A 16,004-nucleotide genomic window follows, 5' to 3' on the forward strand; every position below is an offset into this window, starting at 1 on the left:
TTCAAAGTGTGCGACTTAGTGATTTTTAGTTTTTTCACAAACTTGTATAACCATCACCACCATATAATTCCACAACAGTTTCATCATTCCAAAAAGAAACTCTATACCCATTTGTAGTCACTCATCATTTCTCCCTTTCCCACATCCCCTGGATCTTCTTAACAGCTTTCTATAACTTAGATCTTAAAGGATACTTGACTTGATATAAAAATCTTGAATCAATCTTTCATCAAGTTTTTTAATTAAAACATTGCTCCATTATTACCTTGCATTGTATAATGTTTTTGAGAGGTCTAGTAACAGTCTAAAGATTTGCCTTTTAAAATTATTTGATCTTTTTACTGGTAGTCATAATTATTATTATTATTTTTTTTTTTTCTGAGACAGAGTTTTGCCCTTGTTACCCAGGCTGGAGTGCAATGGCGCGATCTCGGCTCACCGCAACCTCCGCCTCCTGGGTTCAAGCAATTCTCCTTCCTCAGCCTCCTGAGTAGCTGGGATTACAGGTATGCACCACCATGCCCAGCTAATTTTTGTATTTTTAGTAGAGATGGGGTTTCACCATGCTGACCAGGATGGTCTCGATCTCTTGACCTCATGATCCACCCGCCTCGGCCTCCCAAAGTACTGGGATTACAGGTGTGATCATAATTATTTGTATCTTCAAAATCTTAACAGTCTTAGTACAGTAAGTTTTAAAATTGAACATTCTGGGTTTATTCCAGGTACTCAACCAATACTCTTTTTCAAATGTACTTTAAGACCTTTTGTTTGCTGCTGAAAAAATTCCTTGGATGATAGTTTTAAATAATAGTTCTGTTACTTTTTTTTTTTTTTTTATTGCATTTTAGGTTTTGGGGTACATGTGAAAAACATGCAAGGTTGTTGCATAGGTGCATACGTGGCAGTATGATTTGCTGCCTCCCTCCCCTTCACCTATATCTGGCATTTCTCCCCATGCTATCCCTCCCCAACTCCCTACCCCCCCGCTATCCCCCCTCCCCCGCAACAGACCCCCGTGTATAGTGCTCCCCTTGTCCATGTGTTCTCCTTGTTCAACACCCGCCTATGAGTGAGAACATGTGGTGTTTGATTTTGTGTTCTTGTGTCAGTTTGCTGAGAATGATGGTTTCCAGGTTCATCCATGTCCCTGAAAAGGTCGTGAACTCCTCGTTTTTTATGGCTGCATAATATTCCATGGTGTATATGTGCCATATTTTTCCTGTCCAGTCTATAATCGATGGGCATTTGGGTTGTTTCCAGGACTTTGCTATTGTAAACTGTGCTGCAATGAACATTCGTGTGCATGTGTCCTTATAGTAGAACGATTTATAATCCTTTGGATATATGCCCAGTAATGGGATTGCTGGGTCAAATGGAATTTCTATTTCTAGGTCCTTGAGGAATCGCCACACTGTTTTCCACAGTGGCTGAACTAATTTACACTCCCACCAACAGTGTAAAAGTGTTCCTATTTCTCCACATCCTCTCCAGCATCTGTTTTCTCCAGATTTTTTAATGATCGCCATTCTAACTGGCGTGAGATGGTATCTCAATGTAGTTTTGATTTGCATTTCTCTAATGACCAGTGATGATGAGCATTTTTTCATATGTTTGTTGGCCTCATGTATGTCTTCTTTTGTAAAGTATCTGTTCATATCCTTCGCCCATTTTTGAATGGGCTTGTTTGTTTTTTTCTTGTAAATCTTTTTTAGTTCATTGTAAATTCTGGATATCAGCCCTTTGTCAGACGGGTAGGCTGCAAAAATTTTTTCCATTCTGTTGGTTGCCGATTCACTCTATTGACTGTTTCTTTTGCCGTACTTTTTTTTTTTTTTTTTTTTTGTCTTTGTTCTAAAAGGACACATATACAAATGTTATTCCTTTTGGATCTGTCTTCCATTTCCACTGCTTTATCTCTAACCTTTTCAAATAATTCTTGATCTTATTTTCATTCTTTTCATTTTCCTCTGTTTCTTTAATGTCCCTTATTAATTTTTTGAGTGTATTCTCCCTTGGGCACCGTATAATTATTCCTCATTTCTGAGACAACGGTCATTTTCCTCCATTTTCTGATTTCAATCACTTCTCTTTCCATTCTTTGCTGTTTCTCCATTTTGTTCTTAGTTCCTTAACTTTTTGCTTTTTTATATCATAAAATGTTCACCTTACTGTATTTAATTCTGCTTAGGTATGCCATCTTATAGTTTCCTTAGGCTTCATAATAGATATTTTGGGGGAGAATTGTTTGACAGTGGACATATGTTGTTTTTGTTTTCTCATTTTGGGGGCCAATAAACCAGTATTGATCTGTTCATTTTTCCAAATCATTTTTATGGTATCACATTGTTTACAAGTTTCTTAGATTGGTGCTATTATCTTCTATCAGCATAGCAAAGTCAAGATACATTATGAGATCTCTGTTTGTTTGGACTGAATAGGGAAGGGTTGTGTGTCCTCTGATGTTCTGATTCACCTGTCTTGTAGAATCTTTAGTTTTCCCCATTTGCTTCATTTTCTCTTTACCAATCCAATTGCCAATTTTCCTTCAATAACTATATTTCTTGCTTGCTACCCCTTCAAGTTGCACATACTTTTACTTAAGCTCAAGTGGCAGTGGTAGACCCATCTAAACCCACACTACCAGCTCCCCTTTTCTCTCTTCCCCACAGTTTTTCTCATTCTGCCATTGCTTGACACCAAGCCTTAGGGTGTGGCAGGGATAAAGTGAAAGTGTAAGAGACTGGTTGCTGGGAATTGGTGCTTATTTCTCTTTTTATTTATAATTTACCCTCTCACTGAATTAAGATGGGGCCCATCACACTTTGGAGCTACTAAAGGAACAATATTTCTCACAGAAGATGCTCTAGCCCAGTAGGGTGCAATCTGGCTGCACTTCCTAATTCTCTAGGGAGCTTTCCTTAGTGCAGAATTCTCAACTTCAACTCGAAGATATTCTTGTTAAGTAGGTCAGGGTGGGACCTCAAAATCTATATAGCAGAATTCTGATGGTTGGCAGAGTTGAGAATCACTATAGTACAAAAACCCCTTTCCTAATGCATTTTCAGGGTTTCCGGGGATATGCACACCCCTCACTGGCAAGGTGGACTTATCCATCTCATCCATTTTGGGAGCATCAGAGAAACAGGGGCAAAGACTACCAAAGCAGCTTCTCAGAGTACAGGCAGAACTCTTCTGATAATCCATGAATGGCCTCTTTTCAATCTCACAGCAATGTTCACAGCTGAACACAGGAATGCTTGGAAGCTTCTGGCTAACCTTTTCTGGTTTGTTCTGGTTAACAACAAATGGAGTTTGCCACCAGAACTCCAACCCTGCTAAGATCACATAATCGGCCACTTTCCAATGCCCCAGCCCCACTCCCTTCTCTAGGACTGAGGTAGATCTTTTTAGGGGAAAGAGGGGAGAGAAAAGAATGAAAATTCTCTTCCCCTTCATAGTATTCTAAACCTCACTGACTGATTCTCTAGTTTTGAAAAACTTGTCAGTTGATTTTGATGTAATAACCCTGGTTAAAAACTATACCTTAAAATATTTGAGAAACATGATACTTTAAAAAGCAGAGAAGGGATGTATATGTTATCCAGAAATATCACTAGACACATTCAGTTCTTCTATTAAAATTCTTCTTTTATAAAAATCTATTTGTTTCAGCAGTGGTACCTGGGTCACCTTAAGCTTTCAGTGTGTTCAGGAGACCCTCTGCACTGGAGTCACTGGCAGAGCCTTGTTAAACATACGGTTCCCAGGCTATCCCTCTAAAATCGAAGTGAGAAGACCTGAGATAAGAGCCAGGAATCTGCATGTTTGATAAGTACTCTAGTAAATTCTGAAGACACTTTGAGAAACACTATCTTGGTCCACCATGACTCTCAAAACATCAGAACTTCACGATACAGGAGAATGTCGAAAGACAGCCCTCGTCACTGAAAACCACAGTGTGGGCAACTCGGCTTTTTAAAATGCCAGAAATATCTGTCTTTGCCAAAAGGCACCAGTTGTCATGGTCAATCGATCATGCTCTAAATTATCTGTTCCCTTTTAGTCCCTTTGATATTTACACATATTCTGTCTGAGTCACTAAAACTTATGGTCTGCAATGTGACTAATACTCTGGGAATATTTAATAAATGCACGAGCAATTACCATGAAGCTCATTTGAACATACACTTCCTCAACTTCTACCCCTGAAAATACCTTGTACTAGTCCAACCAGGAATAAAAACAGACCCAGCTGCTCTCCCACAACAGGAACCTATAACTCTCCTTTAAAGGGTTCATTTGGGCTTTGTTATTTAGGCTGAATTCATCAGGAGAAGGTGTCTGGCCATCAAATGTGCGTGCAGATGCTAGGTGGACAGGGAGTCAGCCATTGCCAAGATTTCAGGAAGAAACAGAAGGATGGCACTCCCTCTGGCAATGTCTTATCCACGCCGGTGACCCATGGAGAATGTCTACCCTTCCCGTACCCATCTGTTGATGACAACTAATTATCTGAAACCCTTCTGGAGTATCCATGAGGAAAATTCTCAACTCTAATTAAAAAGACAGGTAAAATGAGAAATCTAGGCCCGTGTTCCAGATTAGAATACCTTCCTCAAGTATTCAGAAGGAGGATGAAGATGACTAAAAGTTGCCTAATTCAACGTAGATTTCCCTGTCTCTTATTTGGTTACCAAATAGCTTCCTGCTACTAGGTATAGCAGATTAACACATACTATTCTAAAGCTATAATACCTTGTTTTTTTATTTTTTGAGACAGGGTCATACTCTGTAACCCAGACTAGAGTGCAGTGGCGTGATCACAGCTCATGGCAGCCTCAAACTCCTAGGCTCAAGTGATCCTCCCATCTCAGCCTTCCAAGTAGCTGGGACCAGAGGTGTGCGCCACCACACCTGACTTGTTTTTTCTCTGTTATATAATGAAACACAGAACTGTAACCATAATTTATTATCACACAAATATAAAAAAGGAATTTACATATTTTTAAGATTTGTATTATGTAGCATACTGAATGGAAGGACAACTGAAGCCAACTTTCGCCGATGCCTGCAGCTATTTGCCAAACAGACAGCTTCGTATCATAACAACAACAAAGTGTTGCTCTTCATACCATGAGCCTAAATTATACTAGATCAACCTTATCATTTTCCATCTATTCTACCTTCTTAAACCTACCTTTCACTATGGTTGATTGTGCAGTTACTTTAAACTCATTAGATTGCAAGCTTCTTGAGGATAATTCCTATGTTAAGTCATTTTTTAATGTCCTACAGCATCCAGTACAGTGATTTAAACTCAGTGAGATGTTTGCTACACTGAACCATGTGAACAAAAGCAAATCACAACTGAAACCACCCATAAGAAGCTGGTCACAAAGAATCTTTCCTAAAAACTGTCTTTAATATTTTAAATCTCATGTTTTCTGGGTTGGCCTACTTCAACAACTGTCAGTACTAGTTTATTCACTCCCCCTCATACTCATCAAACCAAACACAAAATATTTGTAAATTTTCCTGAGCTTAAATTATGTCTCAAAATGTAAGAACATTTTTTTAAATAGGTAGGTAAAAATCTCCATGTTATTTTTCTTATCTTCTAAAAAGGGAAATAATACAAAAATATAGTTTGAAAGAACAGCGAATCAAATTTATCCCACCCACTTCATATAATCCTATCTGCCCGAGATAATCAACAATCTCAACTTTTCCTTCTTATTCTACTAAATCAGTTGTGATGCTATGCTGGAGGTGTAGCAATTATACAATAAAAAACAAAGGTGTGGGTATATGCCTTCTTGAAAAAGTTTCTTATTTCTGCCATTTGTTGGTCATTTGTTTTACTCCCATAAAATAAACCCAGATACTTGCTCCTTCTCATTCACCCAACCTTTTACTCCAGGACTCTCCTGTGCCAGAAATGCATTTATCCTGCCCTGTCCTCCTCTCACAGCCTCAAAACACTGGCAAATTCTCCCCAACAGCCCCTGTTTTCAAAAACACAGCTGGCTGAAGACAGGTCAGTCGGTTTGTATGGGAATTTCTGCCTAAACGCCTTTAGCTAACACTGCTGGCCTAGCTTATGATAGCAGTGTCCTTCCAGTGGCTCACTTCACATCTTTGTCCAGTTCACATTCACGTTCCATTTTACATAATCCTTCCTTTTCCAACATACGGGTTCCACTTGGGAATTGCACAAAAAGCAAAATGAGAAAACCGAGGCTTAGAGTGACCTGCACAGAATTACAAAGTCAACAAGAAAGGCAGTGGTTCTCAATCCTGGGAGTCATCAGAATCCCCTAAAATTACCATTGTTCTTACTTAAATCCTTGTCCAAACATATCTAAACATGAAAATACAGTCTCCAGAGAATGAAACACAGAAACGTCTTTGTAAAACCAAATTCTCAGAAATGAATAAAGAATGATTATTATCTATTGGAAATTCTAGCACTGTTCACCTTTAATAGTTCTGAACCTACCAGAATTGGCCAGATTCAGAAAGGGTTTTTCACTCAAAGACTCCTAAAACCTAAATCCATACATTTATTTGGTTCTACAGATTCAGTGTAGAACTCTAAGGGAACAAGTGGATTCTCCTTATGACATAATTTATAATTCTCCATAGGAGAAGAAATTAAATTTTATAGTATTCACAACAAAAAAGCATCTGTCTAAAGTGATCTGTCTGCTGCATACTGTGCTTTGATATTAATGTGAAAACAAGAATACTGGCCTGGTGTGGTGGCTCATGCCTGTAACCTCAGCACTTTGGGAGGCCAAGGCAGGTGGATCATTTGAAGTCAGGAATTCAAGACCAGCCTGGCCAACATGGGGAAACCCCATCTCTACAAAAATTATAAAAATTAGCCAGGTGTGGTGGCACGCACCTGTAATCCCAGCTATTTGGGAGGCTGAGGGAAGAGAATCACTTGAACCCAGGAGGCGGAGGTTGCAATGAGCTGAGATCATGCCACTGCACTCCAGCTTGGGCCACAGACCTAAACTCCATCTCAAAAAAACTAAAATACCCAAAAACCAAAAAACAAGAATTCTTTCAATGATCTTGAAACAGTTTACTTTTTACCAGGAGGATGACACAGTAGTTGCCAATTACAATATGACAATCCCGTTTTCTCACAGTTCTATTATTTCTTTATAATTATTCCAGTTGGAATTCATCATAACTTACATGAGTACACTGAAGATAATTTTCTTTTTAAGGGAGGAAAACAGAACAAAGGGAAAAGGAAGCGTGCTAGAAATGTTCTCTATCTTGTTCTAGGTAAAGTGGTTCCTGCAACCATTTCTACAAATATGTAAAAATTCATCGAGCAGCATGCTTAAAAGTTGGACACTATACTGAATGTAAATCATACTTTCATAATAAGACTTTAAAAAATCTTATTAAAGATTTATGGAAAAGATGAGGAAGAAAAAATTAGAAAGCCAGGAGTAAAGGCAGTATTTGAAATTCCTTAAATTCTCTATCATTTATTACACAAATATTTTTTGAGCACTTTCCTTTATTCCAGACACAGTGTAAGATGTTGATGATAAAACTACAATTAAGAAAGAGTCATTGGCTGCATGGAGTTAGTAATCTAATAATGCAGAGAGACAAGTGAACAAGAAATCACAACACAGCATGTGATGGGTATTTTGATAGGAGTAAGCACAGGGATTTAGGAACACGCAGTGGGAAATCTAATTCGGCTTAGGAGAGCCAGAGATCACAGATGACCATTTCACCCACATAATATCACACATGCTGAAACATAGCTAACATTTGTTTTGTAAGGTAAAAAGATCCATCATCATTTCCTTCTCTTCTCTGCACTTCTAAAAGCAAAATTAAATTTAACTTTTTTGTCTTTATCATGAGATACAGTAAAAGTTAGATCCTTCGTATTGTCTCTAAAGTAATGGTCACTCCCTAAAAATAAACATGGGAGCAGAAGTCAAAATAATTCAGGCTATCAGCCTATAAAACATTTTAGAATGATGCACATGGGCTTTGCAGCAAACAAGATGCTCCAGAGTAAGTTAACAGCCAGTGTTACTTAAAGCTTTCTTGAGAGCTTATTTGGAGGTTCTAGCAGGGGAGCGCAGCTACTCGTATACCCTTGACCGAAGACCGGTCCTCCTTTATCGGGGATGGTCGTCCTCTTCGACCGAGCGCACAGCTTCGGGAGGGACGCACATGGAGCGGTGAGGGAGGAAGGGGACACCCGCCTAGCCAGCCAGATCAGCCGAATCAACCCTGATGATCAATGGGGTGACAGATGTCGCAGCCAGATCACCCTCACATCCTACTTAAAGCTTTCTTTAAAGAAAATTCTGGGGCCGGGCACAGTGGCTCACGCCTATAATCCCAGCATTTTGGGAGGCTGAGGCAGGTGGATCACGAGGTCAAGAGATCAAGACCATCCTGGTCAACATGGTGAAACCCCGTCTCTAATAAAAATACAAAAATTAGCTGGGCATGGTGGCGCATGCCTGTAGTCCCAGCTACTCAGGAGGCTAAGGCAGGAGAATTGCTTGAACCCAGGAGGCGGAGGTTGCGGTGAGCCGAGATCGAGCCTGGGTAACAAGAGCGAAACTCCGTCTCAAAAAAAAAAAAATAAATTCTGTATATGGCAACTCATCACAACAAAATAACAGAGCTTCACTTAATGTTGAATTAACCTCTTCCTCCCATTCAAAATAACTTCTTCAAATGCTTAGTGTATGATACAAGTAATTTAGAATAATTCTGTTTGTTCAAAACAAAATAACTTAATTGAAAATGGAGGAAATTATGGTAAAGATAAGAAGGATGGATTAAAAAAAAGTAACAACTGCTGGGCATGGTGGCTCACACCTATAATCCTAGCATTTTGGGAGGCTGAGGCGAGTGGATCACTTGAGGCTAGGAGTTCAAAACCAGCCTGGCCAACATGGCAAAACCCCATCTCTACTAAAAACACAAAATATTAGCTGGGCGTGGTGACACCTGCCTGTAGTCCCAGCTACTTGGGAGGCTGAGGCAGGAGAATTGCTTGAACCTGGGAAGCAGACATTGCAGCGAGCCAAGATTGCACCACTGCACTCCAGCCTGGGCGACAGAGTGAGACTCTGTCTCAAAAAACCAAAAACAAACAAACAACAACAAAAACCAATGACAACAACTAAGCTAACTCTAGGACAATACATCCCCATCACCCAAAGTCACAAACATGTGAAAGCAGGAAGAGAGAATCATAAGACAATGAAGCTAAGCCTGGCACGGGATGTGATCAGGTAGTAACACAGGAGCACATTTCTCATCCTTGTTTGACACCTACATCCCCATGACATGTGTTTATGGATAATGTAACCTAGTTCACTCCAGAGAGCAGCAAAGTTAATAAAGAATCTATAGGATGCTCCTGACTCCATCACCTACAAAATGGTCAGTAAAGTGGCCAGCAAAACTATTTCCTTCATAAATCTGGGACAGACACATAATCAGAAAGTTTATACAGTCTCAGGTCACAGAGGACAAAGATATAAATGAGGGAGTATTTATAGGCTCAGATGAATAAACAAGACAAATGGCTTTACCTGTCAGCCTTCATCAGAAGGTTAGGCGGGAGCTCCTGGAGCTGGTTGTGTTGCACATCCAAGACCTCCACCGAGGTTCTTTCCAGCCTTTCAGGCAGCCTTGCCAACTGATTGTGTCCTGCCAGTAGTTTCCGGAGACTGCTATTACAAAATAAGCTGTACAAAAAGGGACAAAAGATCGAAAAATGAGTAAAGTAGGAGGGTTCTTCAATCAAACTTTTACAAATGTTAACTGAGAAAATGTTATGTTTTTCCTCAGTTGCATTTCACAATCCTAATTGTTTCTCCCTTGCCTCACTTCCCTAGCTCTATGTCTCTGTTTTTTTCTAGCTTAATCTTAGACCGAGGCAGAGACTCCCTCCCAAAGAGAGCAGCATGTACTTAATCCACTATTTTCTTGAGAGACTTAAAGAGCCATTTGGAAGCTTGGCTGTGTTTCTTGTAAAGGTCATCAGAACTGTCAGAAATGATGAATACTTGTTAATCTAATGTAAATCTACATTACGACCACTTCAGGTTCTCTCCTAACAATAACAGAGAATAAAACAGGTCCTGGGTTTAAACAGACATCTGGGGGTTGGGGAAAAGTGAGGTTACAATTTGCATCCTGATCACTTTAGATTAAGAAATAATTTATCAATCGGCTGTCAAAGAATGAGGTTTCCTCATCCATCTCCTGTTTTCCACCATTCTGATCTCACTCTCAAATGTCCATAATTTTTTGAAATTAATTTTCAATTAACAAAAATCACTTTGGGAGGCCGAGGTGGGCGGATCACAAGGTCAGGAGTTCGAGACCAGCCTGGACAATATAGTGAAATTCCGTCTCTAATAAAAATATAAAAAAATTTGGGGGGCATGGTGGCGCATGCTTGTAATCCCAGCTACTCGGGAGGCTTAGACAGAATTGCTTGAACGTGGGAGGCGGAGGTTGCAGTGAGCCAAGATGGTGCCATTGCACTCCAGCCTGGGCAACACAGCAAGACTCCATCTCAAAAAAAAAAAAATATATACACACACACACACACACACACATATGTATCTGGGATACATTGTGTGATGGCTAAATCAAGCTAATTAACATATGCATTACCTCACATATTTATCATTTTTTTGTGGTGAGAATATTTAAATCTACTCCCTTAGCTATTTTCAAGAATAAAAGACATTGTTGTAACTATAGTTACAATGCTACACAATAGGTCTCTTGAACTTATTCTTCCCGTCTATTCCAAATTACTCCATCAGCCTCCTGAGTAGCTAGGACTACAGGCACATATCACCATGTCTGACTAATTTTATTTTTTGTAGAGATAGGGTCTTAACAATGTTGCCCAGGCTGGTCTTCAACTCCTGGGCTAACTGATCTTCCTGCCTTGGCTTCCCACTGTGCTGAGATTACAGGCAAGAGCTATGGTGGCCACAGCTCTGCCTATTACATCTACGACGGAGCTCATATAGAGTTTGCAACTGAACAACACTATAAACAGAAAAACAATGCATACTCTTTTTGTCCCATGTTTTAAAAACACACACACACAAGAATACTGTTTAAATTCTTTAACAATAGAGCATTTGGGATTTGCATTGAATAAGCATGTGTTTAGATTCTCAAAAAGCCTGTTCTGACACAGAACAAATTAAAGGTCAATGAATTTGGGGGGGAAACTGGATAAAATGTCAGTTATCTTGCATTTGTTTGTTTACATATACGTAAAAAATAAATATATAATGTATAAAATATATATGTAAAATATATCTTTGTAGCCTTCAGCAGAAGAGGCCTTAGATGCCAATGTGCTATCTGTGGGATTGAGGGGTGGAAGGGGGAAAGAGAACACAGAAAATAGAAGAAAAGGCCAGGTACAGTGGCTTACGCCCATAATCCCAGCACTTTGGGAGGCAGGCAGATCACCTGAAGTCAGCAGTTCAAGAACAGCCTGGCCAACACAGTGAAACCCTGTCTCTACAAACATTAGTCATGCATGGTGGCGCGTGCCTGTAGTCCCAGCTACTTGGGAAGCTGAGACATGAGAATTGCTTGAACCCGGGAGGCAGAGGTTGCAGTGAGCCAAGATCACACCACTGCACTGCAGCCTGGGCGACAGAGCAAAACTCGATCTAAAAAAAAAAAAATTTTTTTTTGACAAATTATTTATTCCCTACTGTTTTCATGCATGGACATGGACGCACGCGCGCACACACACACACACACACGTGCGCGCACACACACCCTCTTGTTAATGGTGATGGCTGCAATGGGTCACCTAAATGCTCAGTCAACATAATATTCTAAGGCAGAACGCAGTTTCAATGGATCATATGGAAAGGTATAATGTATTGCTGAGGAACACAATGAAATTAACAGAGTTTTTCAGGGATGAAAATGTAACTCCGGTTTCATTAATAAGAGCTACATTCTAACAGTGTTATCAAATATAAGCCTCATATAATTTTAAATTATCTAGTAGCCACATTAAAAGAAAGTAAAAAGGAACAGATAAATGAATTCTTAGAGTATTATTTCATTTAACCCAAAATATACCCCAAGTACTAACTTAACATGTAATTAATGTACACTATTATTAATATTTTGCATTCAGCGTATATTTTACACTTACAGTATGTCTCAGTTAGGACTAGTCATATTTCAGGCACTCAACAGTCACTTGGCTAAATGGCTGGCTGGGGGCTACCATATGGGACAGCTTAACTCTTAACATGTTTACTAGGCTTACCAAGCAAGTGTACCTTCTTGGTAAGAAAACAGGAATGCTGATCACATATCTTTAAAGATTGTATATCTAAAGTAAAAGTTTACTCCAAAATAGTGACATACTTCTACAATATTTTCACTGATATTTTTGACTATACATAGCTAAAAATAACTGACTTCCTCTGTTGAGTAATTGGCTGAGAATGGTGGAAATAACAAGATCTGAGATGGTGCAGCCACTCACAAGTAACTACATGAATTAATGAATACACAAAATTCAGTTCCTCAGTCACATCATTAGCTACATTTTAAGTGCTCAATAGCGACATGTGGCCAGTAGCACAGATACAGAGCACTTCAATCATCACAGGAAGTTCTACAGGACAGCACTGGATAGACTCTTTTGGTTACTAACTGCATGGCTAGTAATTAAAATCCATTAATATTTTAGACCATGAATAAATAACTTGAAAATATTTGTCTATATTTACAGACAATAAAAGTCATCACATGGCTGTTTTGCAAATCTTGCCATTAAAGTGAAAATTACGAAATTAAAAATAAGAACATATTTGAGAGAGAGAAGGAAAGAGAAGTTCTTGAACCTTCTACTCACAAATTTCACAAGAAAAAGAGAATCTAGTTTGCTCTTTCTAGGTTTCATGATCTAACCATCTTTTTTCCCCCTCAAAGTTAAAGTCTAGGGAGAACAAAAGGTATTTATGGTTAAAGTAGACATATTAAGTCAATGAACAGAGATGGAAGATTCTGAAAGACTTAAGACCCCAGAAGTGAACCAATCATATTGTTTGGTTCAAAGATTGTTTTTGGCTTATTTAAAAATTTCCACCAAGCACCACTGCCTGCATGGTTTTGAAAAGTCTGGCTGAGAGTCAAAATCCTCACTCTACTCCTCACTGCACTGCATGAAGAAACTTTGTAATTGAAGACACCACATGGGGTGAAAGACATCATATTAGTTTTTAAAGCAAACTTTTTTAGGCTTATGATACCAAGTTAAACACTGAATCAGCCATTTTCAAAACTGCTCATCTATTGTGAGATCCTCTCACTTGATCTGTAATACTCACCGGGTAGGAAGTTCAGATATTTGATTATGGCCAATATCCAAAACTTCTAGCTTTCGGCTTTCACAAACCCACTCAGGCACATTTTCTAAGCGGTTCCTAAGTGCAAGAACATAAAATTAATTGTTTGGTTGATTTTGGCCTCAAATGTCATTCTAAACTCAAATTAATAAAACCTTAAATGAAACACCAAAGTACAGTGGGCATAAATTAAAAGGATATGTGTGTTTATTTGCTTTTCTCCAGAAGCAAGATGAATTGTGACAGAAAGAAGAAATAAAGAAAATGGAAAGAAGAGGCAAAGCACAGTGGCTCACGCCTATGGGAGGATCACTTGTGCCCAAGAGTTTGAGGTCGGCCTGGGCAACATAGCAAGACCCCATTTCTACAAAAAAAAAAAAAAAAAAAAAAAAAAAAAATTAGCCACTCATGGTGGCATGCACCTATAGTCCCAGCCACTCAAAAGGCTATAGTGGGAGGACTGCTGGAGTAGAGGAGTTAGAGGTTTATAGTGAGCTATGATCTCATCAGTGCACTCCAACCTGGGGGAGAGAGTGAGACCCTATCTCTAAAAAAGTTAAATTAAATTTTTTAAAAAGGAAGGACGGACATAATTATATCATCTGTATCATTTCTGAAGTCTTAAAAAAAAAAATCTAGCTCCAAATTTACTTCCCTGAAGGGTCTACAGACCTATGCCAAGTTTAGAGAGAATATGTGTTTTACTGGAAATAAAAACACACAAAGTCAAATGGCATAGCATAGTTTTATTTTCAAATTTATATTTTTACCCTTAATATTCAAATATTTTCCAACTCCAGCTGTCATCACAAAAACACAGTCATAGATAAATGGGAGGAGAGAGAAACAGTTTTAAAATGGTGGCAGTGAAAAGTTCACTGACAGTTACGAGTCAGAATTAATTATACAAAAACATTTACTTGGGCACTAGATGGCAATTACAGTTACTATAAAAAAGAGAACTAGGCTGGGCGCAGTGGCTCACATCTGTAATCCCAGTACTTTGGGAGGCCGAGGCCGGCAGATCACCAGAGGTCAGGACCAGCCCGACCAACATGGTGAAACCCTATCTCTACTAAAAAATACAAAAATTAGCTGGGCATGGTGGTGCATGCCTGTAATCCTAGCTTCTTGGGAGGCTGAGGCAGGAGAATTGCTTGAACCTGGGAGGCGGAAGTTGTAGTGAGCCAAGATCGCGCCACTGCAGTCCAGCCCGGGCAACAAAGAGTGAAACACCATCTTAAAACACACACACACACACACACACACACACACACACACACACACACACACACACACATAGAGAACTAAACTAATGGTGTCTTTATTAAATGAATTGATCATTACTCAGACAAACTACTCTATTTGAATGTGTCCCTAGTCACATTGGTTAGCCTTTTACTTTCTTTTTAAAATATGTAAAGTGACCAGGCACAAAGAATTTCAAACAGTATGTACGTTACGACTACAATTCTTTATACACAGACAAATAATTCTGTGAAAACATAATGGTTAGGGTAAGAATTATAAGATTTTAGAGCAAAAGGAAAAATAATTGTGATGTTAGGGTGGTGGAATTATGCATTACTCATATTCTTTAATTTTGTAATTATATCAACTCCTCAATTAAAATACAGAAATGAAAGGAATTATTTTCTGCTTAGTGTCTGTATAGGCACATACAGTTATGGATTTGAAGCCCTAGACATTGACATGCTCATTTTTCTTTTTTCATTGTTAATCTTTTTTAAAATAAAAAATAAAATTAGCATTACTTCAGGGAAAGACACAAAAACATGATTCATATAATGAAAAGAGTTATTAGATCTTTAAGCCATATGACACTCAACTCACTAATCTTTCAAGTCCAAACCTGGTGTTCAAATTGGTGTGCACACTGACACTTTGATGCTCTGGTTTGAACTACAGATGTATTTTAATCAACAAACATATATAATTTTAGAGAATAAAGTAAAAATCAATTTTTTTATCATTTACCTTCAAAATACAAAAAAGTACTTGTGCATAAGCTCAGACAGAATTACTAAATAATTTTCTAGTAGACTCTAGAGGGCTCTTAGACTTGACTTCTTACCTTGAAACATCCATGTAGGACAGATAATTTGGAACTGGGTAAACATCAACTTGAACAAGTTCTAGGAGGGGAAAAAAAATCCACAAAGACATTACTATCCAAATGACAGAGACACTCTTTTTGTATGTGGAACATCATTACTGTGCTTTATTCTCTATTGTTTGTTTAGTTTAGAAAGTACAATACACCATTTGTTCAACTTTGAAACTACAGGAAAGTAAAAAAGAACTTCTAATTTAATCGCAAGATCTTATTCAGAGATTGAAATGAATCACGCGTTCTAATTTCCTACCTCTTTGCTATCCATTTACTGTTGCTCTCCTGTTGTTACCCAGGCTGTATTACATCTGAAGGATTAACCACATGAGTACCATCTTTTTTAAATCCAAGGGTCTTTCCATAAAACCAAATGATGTTTCTTGTCTTTTGCCCTCATCACTCTACTGAAACAGCACTCCAGTGAGTCATAAATGACTTCT

General features: G+C 38.6%; 1 protein-coding gene across 1 annotated transcript in view; it reads right to left on the reverse strand.

Moving 5' to 3' along the window:
* The window catches only part of PHLPP1 (PH domain and leucine rich repeat protein phosphatase 1), a 245,055-nt gene that overhangs the window by 48,079 nt on the left and 180,972 nt on the right, over positions 1-16,004 (reverse strand). Inside the window, exons 8-10 of the mRNA XM_012446430.2 lie at positions 15,526-15,586; positions 13,413-13,508; positions 9,606-9,761 (exon numbers count right to left, since the gene is read on the reverse strand). Of these exons, the coding sequence (XP_012301853.2) occupies positions 9,606-9,761; positions 13,413-13,508; positions 15,526-15,586 (313 nt within the window). The remainder of the gene's footprint in view (positions 1-9,605; positions 9,762-13,412; positions 13,509-15,525; positions 15,587-16,004) is intronic.

The sequence above is a fragment of the Aotus nancymaae genome, unplaced genomic scaffold (genome assembly GCF_030222135.1).
Source record: "Aotus nancymaae isolate 86718 unplaced genomic scaffold, 86718_ANA_hifiasm-v0.15.2.pri h1tg000020l, whole genome shotgun sequence".
Classification (NCBI taxonomy): domain Eukaryota; kingdom Metazoa; phylum Chordata; class Mammalia; order Primates; family Aotidae; genus Aotus; species Aotus nancymaae.